Source organism: Amphibalanus amphitrite, unplaced genomic scaffold, assembly GCF_019059575.1.
Source record: "Amphibalanus amphitrite isolate SeventyFive unplaced genomic scaffold, NRLGWU_Aamphi_draft 001243F_arrow, whole genome shotgun sequence".
NCBI classification, from domain to species: Eukaryota; Metazoa; Arthropoda; class Thecostraca; order Balanomorpha; family Balanidae; genus Amphibalanus; species Amphibalanus amphitrite.
In genome coordinates, this window is record NW_024882736.1 from 9,452 (window position 1) to 30,334 (window position 20,883).

At 53.5% G+C, this 20,883-nt stretch overlaps 1 protein-coding gene across 1 annotated transcript; it reads right to left on the bottom strand.

Annotated features, from left to right (window-relative positions):
- Positions 1 to 15,661: 15,661 nt before the first annotated feature.
- LOC122371430 lies at positions 15,662 to 18,324 on the bottom strand. Its single transcript, XM_043347759.1, has 2 exons — positions 15,834 to 18,324; positions 15,662 to 15,696 (listed from the first exon to the last, which is right to left on the bottom strand). The coding sequence occupies exons 1-2, from the start codon at positions 18,322 to 18,324 to the stop codon at positions 15,662 to 15,664; spliced, it is 2,526 nt and encodes an 841-aa protein (XP_043203694.1).
- Between the last annotated feature and the right edge of the window lie 2,559 nt (positions 18,325 to 20,883).

Sequence of the window (20,883 nt, forward strand, 5' to 3'; positions counted from 1 at the left end):
GAGATGGAAGGGATAGGATTACGCGCAGCAAAGAGTAACGCAGGTCAATCAGCCCAGCGGTTGCTGACTTACAAGCCTATTAAAAACGTTACAGATATACGCTTCGCTAGCTCAAACGTAATAGAGTAGAATCATTACATATATGCAATTGCTACTATTTCCTGGTTTTCTTTATAGGCCAAGGCTTGGTAACTGATAACTCTGCTGCCCTGTAATGGGTCCGGCCCGCTGTGGCGAGTGAAGATGTGACACGCCGTACTTTCTTTCGAACCGAATTTCATGTAACACACTGTCCTATCTCCGAGCCGTGTTGGCCGATTGCCGATCGATGCCGATCGATACGCTCCGCTGCTCCCTATAAAAGCAGCGGCGACGCGGACGCGGGGACACTACGCATTCGTTCACTCACGCTGGAGGACTGTCAGTCATTCGCGGTGTGTGATCGTTCGATGTGAGAATCGCCGTCGATACCGGGCTGACTGGTCGGCTTCTTGACCCCCCTGCGACCGACAACTATCATGTAAGTCCGGCAGCGCGTCGCCGGTCATTCGGCGGCATTAGATTCTCCAGCCTATCGAATGCTTTATTTTTGGCCCACTAACATAAAATCTGAATCTGTCAATTGATTCAAATATCTCGGTAAATGGTCACTTACTCGTGGAGTTCAGACTTCTGCATCATTTTTTTGTGTGCGTACTGTTAACGTCGTCATAAAGAGTTGTGCAAATCTCGTACCCACTATAACGCCTTCGCTTGCTCTGAAGTTAGTTTATGTCTGTGTGCATTCACGTGTGTATGACGCGGATTGTGCATGTCAAATATGTCGTGCTCCCACTGCCACCCCTACTCCCTCCTCCTGAAATTAGCACGTAACACACAATATAACCCACTGACGAAACTAGACTATGATGGCGAATGAGGGGCTATAACGAAAGGGAGATGATCGAAGCGATGGGTTGACGAGGTCGGGTAGATGAGTAGAGTAGAACGGGTTTCAGAAATTGTGGTCTATAATTGGGTAGCAAGGCTAGCAAATGATATATCTCGGTCAAATATCAAGGGGAGTGGGTCGATTGGAGCGTTGAGGATCTGGGGGTTGGCCTCTTATTACTTTGCTATTAACCTGCAGTCATTAGCTCATACTAACGCTTGGATGACGTCAACTGACAATACCAGATAATTTCAGTAATCAACATCTTGTTTAAAAAAAAATCTTCAGAGCTCAGCATGCCATTTGACGGTAGTTTTCCTGTATGCATTCGCAATTATCCGGATAGTTGCTACTGCTAGTAGGTCTCAGTTCGCTTATTCATCAATTGCAGCTCAAGGAGGTTCAAAATGAAACACCTTCCCAGATTGAAGTAATGATTGAGCGTTCGATGTTTCTGTTTTGTTTTTCGTAGATGACTCGTTAACGGATTAACGCATGTTGTCGAGTAATTTGAGGTCTAAAATCCGCAACAAGTAAGTCAATTGATTGCATACAACTATAATTCATTGAGCCAAATCGAAACCAGCATACTATGGTTGCAACAAGATCGTTCGAGTAACCGGCCCTATCGATTTTCTGATTACCGCGGTTCGAACTAAACTTGTTTCGCCCCATCCCTCTCACATTGATGAGAGCCATATTTCATTTTGTACTAGCATAATTTATAGTAGCGAGGTATTCAGAAACTGTGCAGTGAGTTCACTATTGACGAATTAAAAATCAAAGGTTGATTTCACGAGAACTGAAGTAAATAACGAAAAGCAATGAAAACTTGAGTTTACAGACCGTAATTACTACTACAATATGATTGCAATCCACGTTCTGCATTCCATTTCGTAAGGCATAGTTAAGTGCGGAGTACGTTGGTTTTTAATCTTACCATAATTCTCGGTAAAAGCACGTTTTTCTAGATGTAACCTAGGCATAACAAAACGCATGATCAGGAACAGGTATCGCGTCTAGCTTTAGGTATTACTGGCTAGCTTTCCCTCAAAACGTAAAAGCGACGCCCGCTTTAATTTTGTGATGAATGCTACATTTCGGTACAGTGGCTCTCGGCAGTGAAATTGATGCCAAAGGGGCATTACGTAGAAGTCAATTTATTCTATTGTCAACCTGTTCTGTTGTTCTTGTTGAAGAACCCTCTTTTTGTCGTTCAGTGTGACTGGTAGATTTGGTTTACTACGTCAATATCACTTTGGCTAATTCCGTAAAATTCCAGACGCGCCGTTCACCCTATTAGTGGCAGCCGCTTAGTTTCGGGGACGCTGTATCATTATCATTTAGTAATGTCCTATACTTGCTGAAGCACCACTCACCTAATTGACATTCAGTGCGTCTGGCATATTTGGTAAACTACGTCAATATCACTCCGCCAAACTCAACAGAATTCCAGGCGCGCCGGTTCGCCTATTTAGCGTCAGCCATTTAGTAGGGGACGCCGCATCGTTATCATTTATGTAAATTGTTAGTGCAGCAGATAACCGAACGATTTTGGGACCAAGTCAATAAGATAAACAATCATTGTCAGTTGGCTCCATTCCTCTATTCAGCGACTAATTTACGGGACAACAATTGTAGTGGTTAAGAGATACATATACGGCCTGGCGTTACACCAGCCGGCCTTACCAGGAACTAGTCCAGTCGTTACCATTATATCGAATGGGGTAGATTATTACTACTAATTGTCATTATTGACATCATGCCCTGCGCCAGTGAGAGATGCGACGAGTCCACTTCTAGGTCACATGTACTAGTGTGTGACGCCTATTTACTGTAAAGTTTCTACAGCACCAGCCCAGATCTCCTGACTGCTCTGTGAGCGCTGGGTTTACTGCCCCCCCCCCCCATAAATGAGACAGCGACGGCTGGCCATGCGTGGCCGTAATTACCTCTCTATGGAAGCGAGCTGAAGCGTATTGGTACGGTATACACAATCGACTGGATTACACTTTTCCAATTGTCGGGGAATGAGAAATAAGTGCTGTCCCCCCTGTTCTGGTCAAGGTAGTGCAATTGTACTTAAGGCAGTGTTGGTCGTTGCATGGAGATACCACTCGCATGCCTCCACACATTTTCGAATGGTTGGAGACGTGCCATTGGCTGGCTGAAGGTCAGATCCAGTTTGGGGGCCCGTACTGTCGTGAGCCGGCAGTGAAACGGGCAGGCGTCGTTGTTCGATTGCCTGTGCTGCCGCTGGTGAGAAGCGGCGGTGCAGGGTGCGTGCCTGATTAGCTAACCCGGATGTAGGGTGATGCATCACGCTGACGCCGTTGATGGATATCCGGGTGAAGTCCGCTGTGGTATTCCGGACGGTCCCGATGTGGTTTTCCGGGTGAACTCTGCTGTGGTATTCCAGACGTATGCCCTTATGTTGCCGGGTTAAGTCCGCTGTGGTATTCCGGACAGTCCCGATGTGGTTTTCCGGGTGTAGTCTGCTGTGGTATTCCAGACGTACCCCGTTATGTTGCCGGGTTAAGTCCGCTGTGGTATTCCGGACAGTCCCGATGTGGTTTTCCGGGTGTAGTCTGCTGTGGTATTCCAGACGTACCCCGTTACGGTTTCCGGGAGTAGTCCGCTGTGGTTTTCCGGACGTACCCCGAGGTGGTTAGAGTTCCGTGAGTCTAAGGAATCACGACAAAAGGGTATCTCATGTAACGGGGCTACATGGTGGTGCCATGATTAGCCGCTTGGAGGGGGCTACTAATATCTGGGATCCACTTCCGAAGTATGGTTGTCGTGCGAATGTGATTATTACTAGCTCGTTCCGGAAGCTACTAATTGCCCTCAGAGTAGGCCGACTCTGTGGTCAATTTCGGCTATAGGTTGCTTCCAGGATGACCTGGATAATGAACGAGAGGTGAATGCATGTAATAATGTCAGTTGCGGAAGCCCAGAGATAATGATGCTAGCTGCCCACCCCGACCATTTAACACTTGCCAAAAAGTCAGATGAACTACTCTTGATCGATATTGTTTGTGACCGCTCTGAGTGGGCCTGTATTGCCCGGGCGTGTCCACCAGTCGCACAGCATCACCAGCTACTCGTTTATGACGCTGAACAGTGAAATCGATACTCAACCCCAGAGAAAATAGCACGGCTCTCAGTACGGCCGACCGACAATGCGCAGGTGCCACTGCACTCATCGCTTAGTAACAATACGAATCGATAATCGTTTTACAGCCGCGCCGAGCCGCGCCAAGCCGCGCGCGCCGCAGGACCGGCGAGGCGTCATTTTATTGTGATTGTTGTCTCGTTCCACCCAGTACAGAATTGACAAGTGTCACCACACGTACTTGACCGATACAACTTCGGCTCGGAACGAACGAATTAGTAACTTGTCTTTAGCCTGTTCTCTCCGCGCGTCTAACAAAGTCTCATCAGGTCACCAAAGTCGACAAGTTTCGAGAGGAAACCGGTACTTGGACAAGTGTGGCCGGGACCACTCGGCGTGTCCGTTAGCCATTTTATGGCATAAACGCCGAATCGATAGTTGTCGAAACTAAACAGCCTCCTCTCTCTCTCTCTCTCTCTCTCTCTCTCTCTCTCTCTCTCTCTCTCTCTCTCTCTCTCTCTCTCTCTCTCTCTTTCTTTCTCTCCCTCTCTCTCTCTCTCTCTCTCTCTCTCTCTCTCTCTCTCTCACTCACTCTTATTCTCTTCTTTCACTCTCCCTCTCCCTCCCTCTGTCTTCACAGTTCCGTAACGTGCTTGTAGCGGAACAGTAAATGGGGCTTTTGAGTTTTCCTGGCATTATTGGTGCGCTTTGTTTGGTTTAATTTACCTATGATGCGTGGGCACTGAACGTTTACCGAGATATGAGAGTGCAAATTGACACAATTCAGACTTTAACAAAATTAGTCAGTCACGACAGCTTGTTGCTTTTATGCATTTTGGGCTTTGGGAATCTAAACTGCTTAATGATCTGCCGACAAACTGACGGACGAGCGTGAGAGGCGTTACGCGGCGGCGATGATGTTGAACAAAGAAAACAGGAAGACTAGTTGAGAGCATTACGACCAGAACCAAAGGAAACAGGAAGAAAATCACGGTACCACGACAAAAATCAGCATCGACAGCTCATCACATCGAAATATCAATACATTAATCGGAAACGCCGCGTAACAAAGACACTCGCTCTGACTGACTGGACCGCCAGCCGAGACGCTGCTGACTCTGGTGGGGAATGGTGAGCGGAAGAGGAGAAAGTTTACGCCAAAGCTAAAGAAACTCTCCATTGCTGTACAGCTAATACGCTTTTCACCTGGTGGCCAGTAGAGGAACTAACAGTTACTACAACTGACCGTCAGAAGCACCCAACACACACCGTGCCGCTCCCAGTAACATACCAGGATGTAGACCCCAGTCGGGCAGCGCTCCGGCGTCCGGCAGCCGCAGCTGGTCCAGCAGTGACAGCAGCCGGCCGGCGCTGCCCTCCGGCGCCGTCCGACAGGCGTTCACGGCCACCACCCTGACGGACAGACGTTACACGGTCAGCAGAGAGCCGACACTCGGTCAGCGGACAGTGGCGTTGGGTCACCGGATGGCAGAGCATCGCCGCAGCACACAGACCAGACAGGACTGTGCCGACAACGCAACCCCGTTGGAGTAACATGACCAAAATAAATGCACCGATAATGCTCTGGTCTATCTCCATTATTTATAATAATAAAAAAATGAAAGAACAACTGAGATGAGGGAAAGGAGTGAGGCGTCTGTTAGGGTCCCCGTGCAATACGCCCGGTGCGGTGACTGACCTCTGCGCCGCTAGCTGGAGAGCTGGTTCACCCGGCTGACGACCTTCTGTACCTCCTCGGCGGAGAGCGGGTGGCCGTTGGTGGTCCGCCGCAGCCCGTCCCGGTAGCCGGCCGCCCCATCCGGCGACACGCCCTGGGGAGTCATAGCATAAAACTCAGGCAGGTTCAGGTTTCAGTCCGACACACAGAACCGTCCGGCGACACGCCCTGGGGGCGACATATGGGCCGCGCTCAGGGCTCAGGTACAGGTCTCGCGAGATTAAGCGGTAGGTTTTGCACTTTTACATTTCCGGTTATATCTCAGAAACTAATCGAATCTACGATGAAGCCATTTTACACGATCATGGCCGGCTTGTTACCCAACAATTCGATCGCATCTTCAACACTTAAAAGCTTAAGACGACGAAGGTATAACCTGAAGTACACTAAATTTTCTAGGTGCAAAACCTACCGCTAAAACCCGCGAGCCCTGTACCATGCACAAGGGCGTCCGGGTGCAGTGTCTGTGTGTCCCTGACTGACCTGCAGCGGTGACGCTGTCACAGAAAGCACCTGTTCATTGCCCAATGGATCCAGCCCAGTTCAGGAGGGAAGAGTGCCCGCACGTACGCAGCCAGTGTTACGGTCTGTGTTCGATCTATGTTACGGTCTGTGTTCAATCTATTTTACGCCCTGTGTAACGACCTGCGTTACGGCTTGTGTTACCGGTCTGTGTTACATACCCTGTTCTGGGCGGTCTCCACCTTGACCCTCTTAGCGTCCCAGAGTCGGTACTGGTAGACGTGCGCGTTCTCTGCCGAGACGTCCCGCAGGTGAACGAGCAGGTTCTGTAGGCCGACCAGCGTCTCAGCTGGCACCTGAGAAGGTCAGGGGAGGGTAGGGGAGGTCAGTGGTGTACTGGTGTCTGACATAGACCAGCGGACAGGGGGAGGGGAGAGGGAGAGGAGTCTGGTGGCGCAGTAGGACCGTTCCGCGCTTGAAAGTGGACACATCTGAGGACCGTTCCGCGCGCGCTGACACTGCCTCTAGAACCGTTCTGCGAGCAGTCAGACATGCAGACCGGATTGATGTTTTGAAACTTTGACATAATAAACTTTAATTAATTCGACACAGGTAGCCTAACCGCATGTGTTTTTTTATATCGCGGACAAAAAAGTGGGGATTGTTAGGGTTAAGCAGGGAGTCACCGATGTTAGATCCCTCTCTGGGTCCTTTCATAGGTCACGGTCCTGACCCGAGATAGCTGAGCTGTGTCGCAGCCCTGACCTCAGACAGCTGAGCTGTGCACGCCGTCGGCTCGGCCGTCAGTCGCCACAGCCGCTGACGCCAGTGTCCAAACAGCTCCAAACAATATCCGGCCCTGTATAGCAGGATAAGCCATCAGAGGCGGGAGTGATCAATGGAGGGACGCGAAACACTAACGCCAAGGGGATGACAACTGCTGAGGAATAAAGAAACTACATGCAGGTACACTGGGAACACGTCATGCTGGAGTTGACGTGTTCCCAGCCCGTCCTGTACCATGCAGCCCGTTCCGGTGATCACTCCCGCAGGGCCGGATATTGTTGGGAGCTGTTTGGACACTGGCGTCAGCGGCTGTGGCGACTGACGGCCGAGCCGACTGGCGTGCACAGCTCAGCTGTCTGAGGTCAGGGCTGCGACACAGCTCAGCTATCTCGGGTCAGGACCGTGACCCCCTATGAAAAGACACAGAGAGGGATCTAACATCGGTGAGTCCCTGCTTAACCCTAACAATCCCTACTTTTTTTCTCCGCGCTATCAAAAAACACATGCGAGTTATAAAAAACACATCCCTATCAACCAGTCCCAAACAGTGTACCAAATTTGAGCGCAATCGGCGTGGCAGTTCAGGGTTCAAGATATATGAGCAACCCAAAATCGCTACTGCAGCAGAATAACGAACACTCTTGGCCCTTCACGTCGCACGTGTCACGACGCTCACCATGATACATCAGTTGTAGTCAATAACTCACCAAGATACATCAGTTGTAGTCAATAACGAGATGGAAGGGATAGGATTACGCGCAACAAAGAGTAACGCAGGTCAATCAGCCCAGCGGTTGCTGACTTACAAGCCTATTAAAAACGTTACAGGAATACGCTTCGCTAGCTCAAACGTAATAGAGTAGAATCATTACATATATGCAATTGCTACTATTTCCTGGTTTTCTTTATAGGCCAAGGCTTGGTAACTGATAACTCTGCTGCCCTGTAATGGGTCCGGCCCGCTGTGGCGAGTGAAGACACTCGCTCTGACTGACTGGACCGCCAGCCGAGACGCTGCTGACTCTGGTGGTGAATGGTGAGCGGAAGAGGAGAAAGTTTACGCCAAAGCTGAAGCAACTCTACATTGCCTGTACAGCTAATACGCTTTTCACCTGGTGGCCAGTAGAGGAACTAACAGTTACTACAACTGACCGTCAGAAGCACCCAACACACACCGTGCCGCTCCCAGTAACATACCAGGATGTAGACCCCAGTCGGGCAGCGCTCCGGCGTCCGGCAGCCGCAGCTGGTCCAGCAGTGACAGCAGCCGGCCGGCGCTGCCCTCCGGCGCCGTCCGACAGGCGTTCACGGCCACCACCCTGACGGACAGACGTTACACGGTCAGCAGAGAGCCGACACTCGGTCAGCGGACAGTGGCGTTGGGTCACCGGATGGCAGAGCATCGCCGCAGCACACAGACCAGACAGGACTGTGCCGACAACGCAACCCCGTTGGAGTAACATGACCCTAATAAATGCACCGAAAATGCTCTGGTCTATCTCCATTACTTATAATAATAAAAAATGAAAGAACAACTGAGATGAGGGAAAGGAGTGAGGCGTCTGTTAGGGTCCCCGTGCAATACGCCCGGTGCGGTGACTGACCTCTGCGCCGCTAGCTGGAGAGCTGGTTAACCCGGCTGACGACCTTCTGTACCTCCTCGGCGGAGAGCGGGTGGCCGTTGGTGGCCCGCCGCAGCCCGTCCAGGTAGCCGGCCGCCCCATCCGGCGGAACGCCCTGGGGAGTCATAGCATAACACTCAGGCAGGTTCAGGTTTCAGTCCGACACACAGAACCGTCCGGCGACACGCCCTGGGGGCGACATATGGGCGCGCTCAGGGCTCAGGTACAGGTCTGGCGAGATTAAGCGGTAGGTTTTGCACTTTTACATTTCCGGTTATATCTCAGAAACTAATCGATCTACGATGAAGCCATTTTACACGATCATGGCCGGCTTGTTACCCAACAAGTCGATCGCATCTTTAACACTTAAAAGCTTAAGACGACGAAGATATAGCCTGAAGTACACTAAATTTTCTAGGTGCAAAACCTACCGCTAAAACCCGCGAGCCCTGTACCATGCACAAGGGCCCCGGGTGCAGTGTCTGTGTGTCCCTGACTGACCTGCAGCGGTGACGCTGTCACAGAAAGCACCTGTTCATTGCCCAATGGATCCAGCCCAGTTCCGGCCGGCCGAGTGCCCGCACGTACGCAGCCAGTGTTACGGTCTGTGTTCGATCTATGTTACGGTCTGTGTTCAATCTATTTTACGCCCTGTGTAACGACCTGCGTTACGGCTTGTGTTACGGTCTGTGTTACATACCCTGTTCTGGGCGGTCTCCACCTTGACCCTCTTAGCGTCCCAGAGTCGGTACTGGTAGACGTGCGCGTTCTCTGCCGAGACGTCCCGCAGGTGAACGAGCAGGTTCTGTAGGCCGACCAGCGTCTCAGCTGGCACCTGAGAAGGTCAGGAGAGGGTAGGGGAGGTCAGTGGTGTACTGGTGTCTGACATAGACCAGCGGACAGGGGGAGGGGAGAGGGAGAGGAGTCTGGTGGCGCAGTAGGACCGTTCCGCGCTTGAAAGTGGACACATCTGAGGACCGTTCCGCGCGCGCTGACACTGCCTCTAGAACCGTTCTGCGAGCAGTCAGACATGCAGACCGGATTGATGTTTTGAAACTTTGACATAATAAACTTTAATTAATTCGACACAGGTAGCCTAACCGCATGTGTTTTTTATATCGCGGACAAAAAAGTGGGGATTGTTAGGGTTAAGCAGGGAGTCACCGATGTTAGATCCCTCTCTGGGTCCTTTCATAGGTCACGGTCCTGACCCGAGATAGCTGAGCTGTGTCGCAGCCCTGACCTCAGACAGCTGAGCTGTGCACGCCGTCGGCTCGGCCGTCAGTCGCCACAGCCGCTGACGCCAGTGTCCAAACAGCTCCAAACAATATCCGGCCCTGTATAGCAGGATAAGCCATCAGAGGCGGGAGTGATCAATGGAGGGACGCGAAACACTAACGCCAAGGGGATGACAACTGCTGAGGAATAAAGAAACTACATGCAGGTACACTGGGAACACGTCATGCTGGAGTTGACGTGTTCCCAGCCCGTCCTGTACCATGCAGCCCGTTCCGGTGATCACTCCCGCAGGGCCGGATATTGTTGGGAGCTGTTTGGACACTGGCGTCAGCGGCTGTGGCGACTGACGGCCGAGCCGACGGCGTGCACAGCTCAGCTGTCTGAGGTCAGGGCTGCGACACAGCTCAGCTATCTCGGGTCAGGACCGTGACCCCCTATGAAAAGACCCAGAGAGGGATCTAACATCGGTGAGTCCCTGCTTAACCCTAACAATCCCTACTTTTTTCTCCGCGCTATAAAAAAATCACATGCGAGTTATAAAAAACACATCCCTATCAACCAGTCCCAAACAGTGTACCAAATTTGAGCGCAATCGGCGTGGCAGTTCAGGGTTCAAGATATATGAGCAACCCAAAATCGCTACTGCAGCAGAATAACGAACACTCTTGGCCCTTCACGTCGCACGTGTCACGACGCTCACCATGATACATCAGTTGTAGTCAATAACTCACCAAGATACATCAGTTGTAGTCAATAACGAGATGGAAGGGATAGGATTACGCGCAGCAAAGAGTAACGCAGGTCAATCAGCCCAGCGGTTGCTGACTTACAAGCCTATTAAAAACGTTACAGGAATACGCTTCGCTAGCTCAAACGTAATAGAGTAGAATCATTTATATATGCAATTGCTACTATTTCCTGGTTTTCTTTATAGGCCAAGGCTTGGTAACTGATAACTCTGCTGCCCTGTAATGGGTCCGGCCCGCTGTGGCGAGTGAAGACACTCGCTCTGACTGACTGGACCGCCAGCCGAGACGCTGCTGACTCTGGTGGTGAATGGTGAGCGGAAGAGGAGAAAGTTTACGCCAAAGCTGAAGCAACTCTACATTGCTGTACAGCTAATACGCTTTTCACCTGGTGGCCAGTAGAGGAACTAACAGTTACTACAACTGACCGTCAGAAGCACCCAACACACACCGTGCCGCTCCCAGTAACATACCAGGATGTAGACCCCAGTCGGGCAGCGCTCCGGCGTCCGGCAGCCGCAGCTGGTCCAGCAGTGACAGCAGCCGGCCGGCGCTGCCCTCCGGCGCCGTCCGACAGGCGTTCACGGCCACCACCCTGACGAACAGACGTTACACGGTCAGCAGAGAGCCGACACTCGGTCAGCGGACAGTGGCGTTGGGTCACCGGATGGCAGAGCATCGCCGCAGCACACAGACCAGACAGGACTGTGCCGACAACGCAACCCCGTTGGAGTAACATGACCCTAATAAATGCACCGAAAATGCTCTGGTCTGTCTCCATTACTTATAATAATAAAAAATGAAAGAACAACTGAGATGAGGGAAAGGAGTGAGGCGTCTGTTAGGGTCCCCGTGCAATACGCCCGGTGCGGTGACTGAACTCTGCGCCGCTAGCTGGAGAGCTGGTTCACCCGGCTGACGACCTTCTGTACCTCCTCGGCGGAGAGCGGGTGGCCGTTGGTGGCCCGCCGCAGCCCGTCCCGGTAGCCGGCCGCCCCATCCGGCGGACACGCCCTGGGGAGTCATAGCATAACACTCAGGCAGGTTCAGGTTTCAGTCCGACACACAGAACCGTCCGGCGACACGCCCTGGGGGCGACACATGGGCGCGCTCAGGGCTCAGGTACAGGTCTCGCGAGATTAAGCGGTAGGTTTTGCACTTTTACATTTCCGGTTATATCTCAGAAACTAATCGATCTACGATGAAGCCATTTTACACGATCATGGCCGGCTTGTTACCCAACAAGTCGATCGCATCTTCAACACTTAAAAGCTTAAGAGGACGAAGATATAGCCTGAAGTACACTAAATTTTCTAGGTGCAAAACCTACCGCTAAAACCCGCGAGCCCTGTACCATGCACAAGGGCGCCGGGTGCAGTGTCTGTGTGTCCCTGACTGACCTGCAGCGGTGACGCTGTCACAGAAAGCACCTGTTCATTGCCCAATGGATCCAGCCCAGTTCCGGCCGGCCGAGTGCCCCCACGTACGCAGCCAGTGTTACAGTCTGTGTTCGATCTATGTTACGGTCTGTGTTCAATCTATTTTACGCCCTGTGTAACGACCTGCGTTACTGGCTTGTGTTACGGTCTGTGTTACATACCCTGTTCTGGGCGGTCTCCACCTTGACCCTCTTAGCGTCCCAGAGTCGGTATTGGTAGACGTGCGCGTTCTCTGCCGAGACGTCCCGCAGGTGAACGAGCAGGTTCTGTAGGCCGACCAGCGTCTCAGCTGGCACCTGAGAAGGTAGGAGAGGGTAGGGGAGGTCAGTGGTGTACTGGCGTCTGACATAGACCAGCGGACAGGGGGAGGGGAGAGGGAGAGGAGTCTGGTGGCGCAGAAGGACCGTTCCGCGCTTGAAAGTGGACATATCTGAGGACCGTTCCGCGCGCGCTGACACTGCCTCTAGAACCGTTCTGCGAGCAGTCAGACATGCAGACCGGATTGATGTTTTGAAACTTTGACATAATAAACTTTAATTAATTCGACACAGGTAGCCTAACCGCATGTGTTTTTTTATATCGCGGACAAAAAAGTGGGGATTGTTAGGGTTAAGCAGGGAGTCACCGATGTTAGATCCCTCTCTGGGTCCTTTCATAGGTCACGGTCCTGACCCGAGATAGCTGAGCTGTGTCGCAGCCCTGACCTCAGACAGCTGAGCTGTGCACGCCGTCGGCTCGGCCGTCGGTCGCCACAGCCGCTGACGCCAGTGTCCAAACAGCTCCAAACAATATCCGGCCCTGTATAGCAGGATAAGCCATCAGAGGCGGGAGTGATCAATGGAGGGACGCGAAACACTAACGCCAAGGGGATGACAACTGCTGAGGAATAAAGAAACTACATGAGATGATGTTTTTCGTACTCCAGCGTAGTACGAAAAACATCATCTCACGCTCTCAGTCCCAGCGGATAAAAACAACACCTAAGAAAGAAACTACATGCAGGTACACTGGGAACACGTCATGCTGGAGTTGACGTGTTCCCAGCCCGTCCTGTACCATGCAGCCCGTTCCGGTGATCACTCCCGCCTCTGATGGCTTATCCTGCTATACAGGGCCGGATATTGTTTGGAGCTATTTGGACACTGGCGTCAGCGGCTGTGGCGACTGACGGCCGAGCCGACGGCGTGCACATCTCAGCTGTCTGAGGTCAGGGCTGCGACACAGCTCAGCTATCTCGGGTCAGGACCGTGACCCCCTATGAAAAGACCCAGAGAGGGATCTAACATCGGTGACTCCCTGCTTAACCCTAACAATCCCTACTTTTTTCTCCGCGCTATAAAAAAACACATGCGAGTTATAAAAAAACACATCCCTATCAACCAGTCCCTATCAACCAGTTAATTAATTCGACACAGGTACTCTAACCGCATGTGTTTTTTATATCGCGGACAAAAAAGTGGGGATTGTTAGGGTTAAGCAGGGAATCACCGATGTTAGATCCCTCTCTGGGTCCTTTCATAGGTCACGGTCCTGACCCGAGATAGCTGAGCTGTGTCGCAGCCCTGACCTCAGACAGCTGAGCTGTGCACGCCGTCGGCTCGGCCGTCAGGCGCCACAGCCGCTGACGCAAGTGTCCAAACAGCTCCAAACAATATCCGGCCCTGTATAGCAGGATAAGCCATCAGAGGCGGGAGTGATCAATTGAGAGACGCGAAACACTAACGCCAAGGGGATGACAACTGCTGAGGAATAAAGAAACTACATGCAGGTACACTGGGAACACGTCATGCTGGAGTTGACATGTTCCCCGCACTGGCACTTATACTGATAGACCAGCCCAGCCTTCTCTTTGATCCCTAATTTGTCCTTGGGTTTGACGAGCCTAGCACTAAGGTTCGCTGCAGGTCTCGTGCTGACCTTCGCGTAGGGTCGGAGGACGCGCGTGACCTGTTCACTCACCCCCTGGATGTAAGGGATGCTTACATAAACCCGTTTGTCCTCCTCCTGTTCCCTGCCTACCCGTTCAGAACCACCACCCTCTCCCATGCGTAGTCGTTCTCTATTTTTTACCCGCCTGTGGATACGGCGCACCATTCGCTTTGGGTAGTGGTTCCTCACCAGTGCCCGTTCTATCTTCCCTGTCTCGCGTTCCTCGTCCTCAGGTGTTGTCGTGAGTCGTGATGCCCGTGTGAAAAGTGTCTGTGGGACTGATGCCTTGTGCTGTGAGCTGTGGTGTGATTCATAGTGAAGGTATTTGTCCGTATGAGTTGCTTTCCTGAACACCTCGGTCTTCATGGTCCCCCCTCCCAGTCTATGTACCTTTACATCCAAAAAAGGTAAGGATCCCTCCTTTTCCTCCTCGAGCGTGAATTCAATCCTCTCGTGCTGAGCGTTGAGGTGGTCGAGTAGTTCACCTACCTGATCTTTCTTTAAGATCACTGTTCGTGAGAATCGTTCAGTTCACCCGTTCGATACGGAAATGTTCGTGCGTGCTCGTGATCGTTCACTCGTTCTCTTTCGTCACCCGGAGGACCATAAAGTTATTGTTCATATAAGTAAAAGTCTATTCTTGAATGAAACGGAAACGATTAAAATGCACAAAATACGGCGGTCACAAATGCGGTTCACTGAATCGTTCTCGTAGGGCCACGTCGGCCGCGTCGTACGTAAGGCCACGTCGGCCACGTCGTGCACCGGGCCGTCGCGCACCGGTGGAGTCCCGTCGAAGACTGTCAGGCCCCCGTCCCGTCTCAGCCCTCGTGGTACGCACAACACGTGGGCATGAGAACCAGGACAGGGGCCAGATGACACATATGTGAGCGGCGTGGCGCGGCGGACCGACCGCCGCGCTCCGAGCGCCGGCCGTCTTTGCGAAGATATCAAAAATGCCTATTTGCTCGCTAACATAGCCGGCCCGGTTTTTCGCGATCATCCGCGGAAAATCCAACAACTAGCGAGCAATCGTTCAAGCGTCCCGTACGCACGCACACACTCGTAACGATCCGTTCAACATGCGCGATATACATAACTCACAGACAATGCACATTACGCACTACACAATGTCTGACTGAGGCAGGCATTATCCCCGCCAACAATCACCCAGTCATAAAACTGGTGACGGCGCGTTCTCGGCAGCCGGGCGCCGTCACACACTGACGCATGTCGTAAACTACACACGCTGGGCCGAAAGGCATCGGCGGCAGTGACATTGCCGTCACATGGCCGACACACAACAAACACCCATCACACAAAGTACAACACGACACACATTACGTTACCGAAGCGGCGAAGCGAACAAACGCGGACGTACAATAGCACTAACACGGTGCGTATCATAAACTAATATAACACTGCTAAGGTCGTAAACTACTAGCGCGTCCAAGAACTGTCACACGGCTCACAGCTGATAGCTAATGGCTGAACAGTGAACACTCAACACAAATGACCATTCGCAGCGGACAGAATGAGCGGCTCACTCTCTCACGCACACACACACACACGTTAGCACCGCGAATGGTGGGCGCAGGAAACACTAATAAACGCTCCGATCTCCACACTGCTTTACTGTCCGTCGCCGTCGCACTCAAGACGGCAGAGACGAGAGACAGGCCGCCTGTACTGGCCGGTATCAGTCGTCACGTCAACGGCGGGAATACGACCGCCCACACCAGGGTCACACACTCCGCTCATCTCACCGACCAATGTCCACGTGGTACGTTTACGTCGGTCAGTCGCACTAGTTCGCCAACCCTGACCTCGGTCGTGTCCATGATCGACATGCAGTGTGCGGTCGGCGTGCGCGGGGAGACACTCTCGCCGCCGGCGTCGCCAGGAGCGATCCTGCGGCTGCGTGTTCTTCCGCTTCCAGCGACGGCCACCGACTCTGAGCAGGCCGCCGGAGTCCATGAGGCAGGACGAAAAGTCACTGCCGTTTACGACCGGCTCCGCTCGCTCGGTGACGCACGCCGTCACCCTCGTCTCGTCGCCGGAGGGGGCGGCCGGGCCGGACCGCGCAGCTGGACCTCGTATCCACGGTCCGCCGGGGGCGAGGTCCGTCCCCGGGCCGCCTCTGCTGAAGATGTCGGCCGGGCCCGGCGGCTCGGCTGCGTGACACCACTGGGTCGTCTCTGATGATTCCTGGGTGTGAAGGTCAGCGACTGCACTCGTTTTATCGCTGACACGAACGTGATTGACAACGTGTTCACCATCGAGCACCGAGCGTTCCGACGCCCGCCCGGTCACCGTCCATCCCAACAGCGTCCTTACGGCGCACAGCGTTCCCGTCGGTCCCTCGATCACTTCCCGCGGCACAATAAGTTCGATGACGTCGGTTCCCAGGAGCACCTCCACTGGGCCGTGGGTGGCGCTGGGGAGATCCAGGTCGTCCAGGTGCGGCCATTTCTCCTTTGCCACTGTGCAGTCCATGGCCTTGGCTGACACGTTTAACGTCGGCGTCGTTTGGGCGTTTCGTATACGGTGTGCCCTGCCGTCGCCGCCCACAGCCTCGACGGCGAAGGATACGCGTCGTGACGTCGTCGTTTGGGTCCCACTCAGCGTACTCAGTACCAATTTGTCGGTGGGCCCCGAGATGCCGAGTCGGTCACACAGGTCGTCGGTGATCAGTGTGATCTGACTCCCGAGATCCAGGAGCGCGTTCGTGGTGCGGCTACCTGCCGGCCCGTTTACGGTGATGGGCACCACCTGTAGGAGAATATCACTGCGAGGCTCGGCCGATGCGGTGCCGACATGTTTGGCAGATGACGGCGTACCATCATCGGAATCGCGCAGCGGAAACACTCGTCCTCCATTGTGTAACAGCGTGTGATGACGCCTGCCGCAGTGCTCCGCGTCACATCGTGCATCACTGGGACACGTGGCGCTGATGTGATCGCGACCCAGGCAGTTAAAGCACAGTCCGTTTCTGCCGACGAACTCTGCCTTCTCACTCACAGTCAGCGCGAGAAATTCGTCACAGTGCTGGAGCTCGTGTGTTTGCTTACACATGGTACACCAGTCACTGTGTCCGTCCGCTGATGACTTTATGGCAGCTGTCCTCTCCCGCTTTACAGCCGCCGGCGTGGGCCGCGCCGACGCGGTGGTAAACACGCGTCTCGGACGGCACTCAGCGTCATTAGCCTCGACCTTCGGCAGCTGCTTGGTGGTCACGTTCAAGGCCAACCGACCAGCTGACACATGACGGCGAAGCCATTCGTCGAGATCGACGAGCGTCGGACGAGTGATGCCGTTTTCCACCATGTGCTCGCCCCACCTCCAGGCGAGGGAGGCTGGTAGCTTCCCAGTCACAGTGGTGACGTTCGTGGCGGCGGCAAGGTCGTGCTCGTAGTGCAAACACTGTAGGACGCTCACCGCGGTGTGGAGCTCACGAGACAGCTCTGTCAGCGCTGACAGATCGCCATCTTTCACCGGCCGCGCTGTGAGGAGTCTTTTCATCGTGGCGTGTATCACACGGGACGGGTCACCAAACTCTCGTTCCAGCTCACCCAGGGCGGTGCTGTAGAGACTGGCGTCGCAGAGCATGCCGCGCACAGACTCCTTTGCCGGCCCCGTCAGGTGAGTCTGCAGGTAGGTTAGCCGTTCCACGTCGGTGAGATCAGCGCGGTCGTGCACCAGCGCTTTGAAGAGGGCTATCCACCGCGGCCACTCGATGGCAGAGCCGCCGAACTTCTCCAGCGTAATGCGCGGCAGATGCGGGACCGCTCGGGTGTCGTCACTGGACGGGCGCTGCAGACGCATTGCAGGTGGAGGTAGAGTGCCGACAGGAGTCGTGTTCACCGGCGGTACGTGCAGCTGAGATTGAGCCAGCCACTGTCGGGTGCGCGTGACTGACTCGTCCATCTGTTGAGACACGCACACTCGTGCCAGTGGCTCTGTTGCAACCACCGGGAGACCAGCGACGGACGGTGGAGCGGACGAACGAGGCTGCGAGCCCCGCTCCTCCTGCTCTAGCAGCTCCAGCTCCAGCTGACAGCGCTCAGCTTCATCCTTCGCCGCCTGTGCCTCCAGGGCTGCCTCCGCCTCTGCCAGACGCCGGGCCAGCTCAGCCTTGGCCGCGGCCGCGCGCTGGGTTTGATCCGCCTGGAGCTTGCTTAGCGCAGCTCGGCGGCGGGCTTCACTGAGGCCGGAGGACGCCGTGCTGAAGCTCGCCTCACTCCTCGTGTGGTACGAGCTCCGGCGGCTTTGATGTGATTTCGCATCACTGGCATGTCGTGACCGCTTGTCAGACATTGTACTCACAGTTCACAACACCGCGTCGTCACTGTAAATCCATCACACTAGTTCACTGATATCCGGCCCGGAGGACCAGAATGTTCGTGAGAATCGTTCAGTTCACCCGTTCGATACGGAAATGTTCGTGCGTGCTCGTGATCGTTCACTCGTTCTCTTTCGTCACCCGGAGGACCATAAAGTTATTGTTCATATAAGTAAAAGTCTATTCTTGAATGAAACGGAAACGATTAAAATGCACAAAATACGGCGGTCACAAATGCGGTTCACTGAATCGTTCTCGTAGGGCCACGTCGGCCGCGTCGTACGTAAGGCCACGTCGGCCACGTCGTGCACCGGGCCGTCGCGCACCGGTGGAGTCCCGTCGAAGACTGTCAGGCCCCCGTCCCGTCTCAGCCCTCGTGGTACGCACAACACGTGGGCATGAGAACCAGGACAGGGGCCAGATGACACATATGTGAGCGGCGTGGCGCGGCGGACCGACCGCCGCGCTCCGAGCGCCGGCCGTCTTTGCGAAGATATCAAAAATGCCTATTTGCTCGCTAACAATCACGAACGTGTCATCTACGTAGCGTCTCCACAGTTTCACTGGGTGTGGAAACGACTGGAGTGCACTGGATTCGAACGATTCCATGAACAAGTTGGCCACCACAACGCTCACTGGACTCCCCGAGTCCCCATGGCCCTGCCCCACTTTTGCTTAAAGAACTTTCCGTTAACCCTAAAGTAAGTAGTACCCAAACAGAGCCGTAACAATTTTATGATATCCTCGACCTCCAGTGCTGTTTCCGCTCTTACCTTGCTTTCCTCATCCAAAAACTCTTCTTCGAGTCTCTGGCGTGCTACTTCACATCCTGCCTCTGTCGGTACCGATGTGAACAGCGCTTTGACGTCAAAAGAAACCATGGTCTCATCGTCACTGAGCGTAACATCTCGTAAACTCTCTTTGAAACTCGCCGTGTCCTTGACATGATGTTCAGACTTGCCTACCAGAGGAGATAATATGCTAGCTAAATGTTTGGACAGCTGGTACGTTACACTGCCTATGCTAGACACGATGGGACGTAGCGGAACGCCCTGCTTGTGCACCTTCGGTAGCCCATAAAGCAATGGCGGAGTCGGGTCCGACGGGTACAGTTTTAGATACGTTTTTCTGTCCAATTTGCCCTGTTGTTCTAAGTCCTTTAGCGCCCCCCTTACCTCTCGTGTGTACCTACCGGTTGGGTCCCTATCCAGTTCAGTGTACGTGTCGTGATCCCCTATTAGTGTTTCTAACCTACTTTGATACTGCTCACAGGTCATCACACATACAGATCTACCCTTATCTGCAGGTAAAATCATAATATCTTGCCTATCTTGTAGGTCACGTAACGCTTTCCACTCCCCCTTACTGAGATTTTTGCTTTGCGGGGGACGGAAGGAATTGAGAGCTTTGGTGACCTCGAATCTAAGCCTATTCGCTACATCCGGTGTTACATCGTCTGAACGGCACACACTTTCGACCGCCGAAACAAAATCCGCGACTGGAACGCTTGTCGGCGTCGGTACAAAATTGAGCCCTTTACGTAGCACACTGACCTCATCGTCACTTAGGCTTACCCCAGACAGATTGACCACCCACTTATCTCCATTGTCCTCCCCCTGTCCACCAGTCTCCTCCTGCTCACCGGTCTCCTGTCTGTCCTCCTGCTTACCAGTCTCCTGGCCACCGGTCTCCTGCTCACTGGTCGTGAGCAGGATACATACCTCGTGGTGGTATGTATTTTGGTAGGTGTTTGAGACGTTTGAGACGTATTGTCTTGTATTTTAATGCATTTTAAAGCACGGCTGACGAAGGGAGCAGAAGCTTCCGAAAGCTACCGAATCAATATACGCATTACTGGTGTCGAAGAATTGGTTCCTAAATAAACAACTCTACATTGCTGTACAGCTAATACGCTTTTCACCTGGTGGCCAGTAGAGGAACTAACAGTTACTACAACTGACCGTCAGAAGCACCCAACACACACCGTGCCGCTCCCAGTAACATACCAGGATGTAGACCCCAGTCGGGCAGCGCTCCGGCGTCCGGTAGTCGCAGCTGGTCCAGCAGTGACAGCAGCCGGTCGGCGCTGCCCTCCGGCGCCGTCCGACAGGCGTTCACGGCCACCACCCTGACGGACAGACGTTACACGGTCAGCAAAGAGCCGACATTCGGTCAGCGGACAGTGGCGTTGGGTCACCGGATGGCAGAGCATCGCCGCAGCACACAGACCAGACAGGACTGTGCCGACAACGCAACCCCGTTGGAGTAACATGACCCTAATAAATGCACCGATAATGCTCTGGTCTATCTCCATTATTTATAATAATAAAAAAATGAAAGAACAACTGAGATGAGGGAAAGGAGTGAGGCGTCTGTTAGGGTCCCCGTGCAATACGCCCGGTGCGGTGACTGACCTCTGCGCCGCTAGCTGGAGAGCTGGTTCACCCGGCTGACGACCTTCTGTACCTCCTCGGCGGAGAGCGGGTGGCCGTTGGTGGTCCACCGCAGCCCGTCCCGGTAGCCGGCCGCCCCAT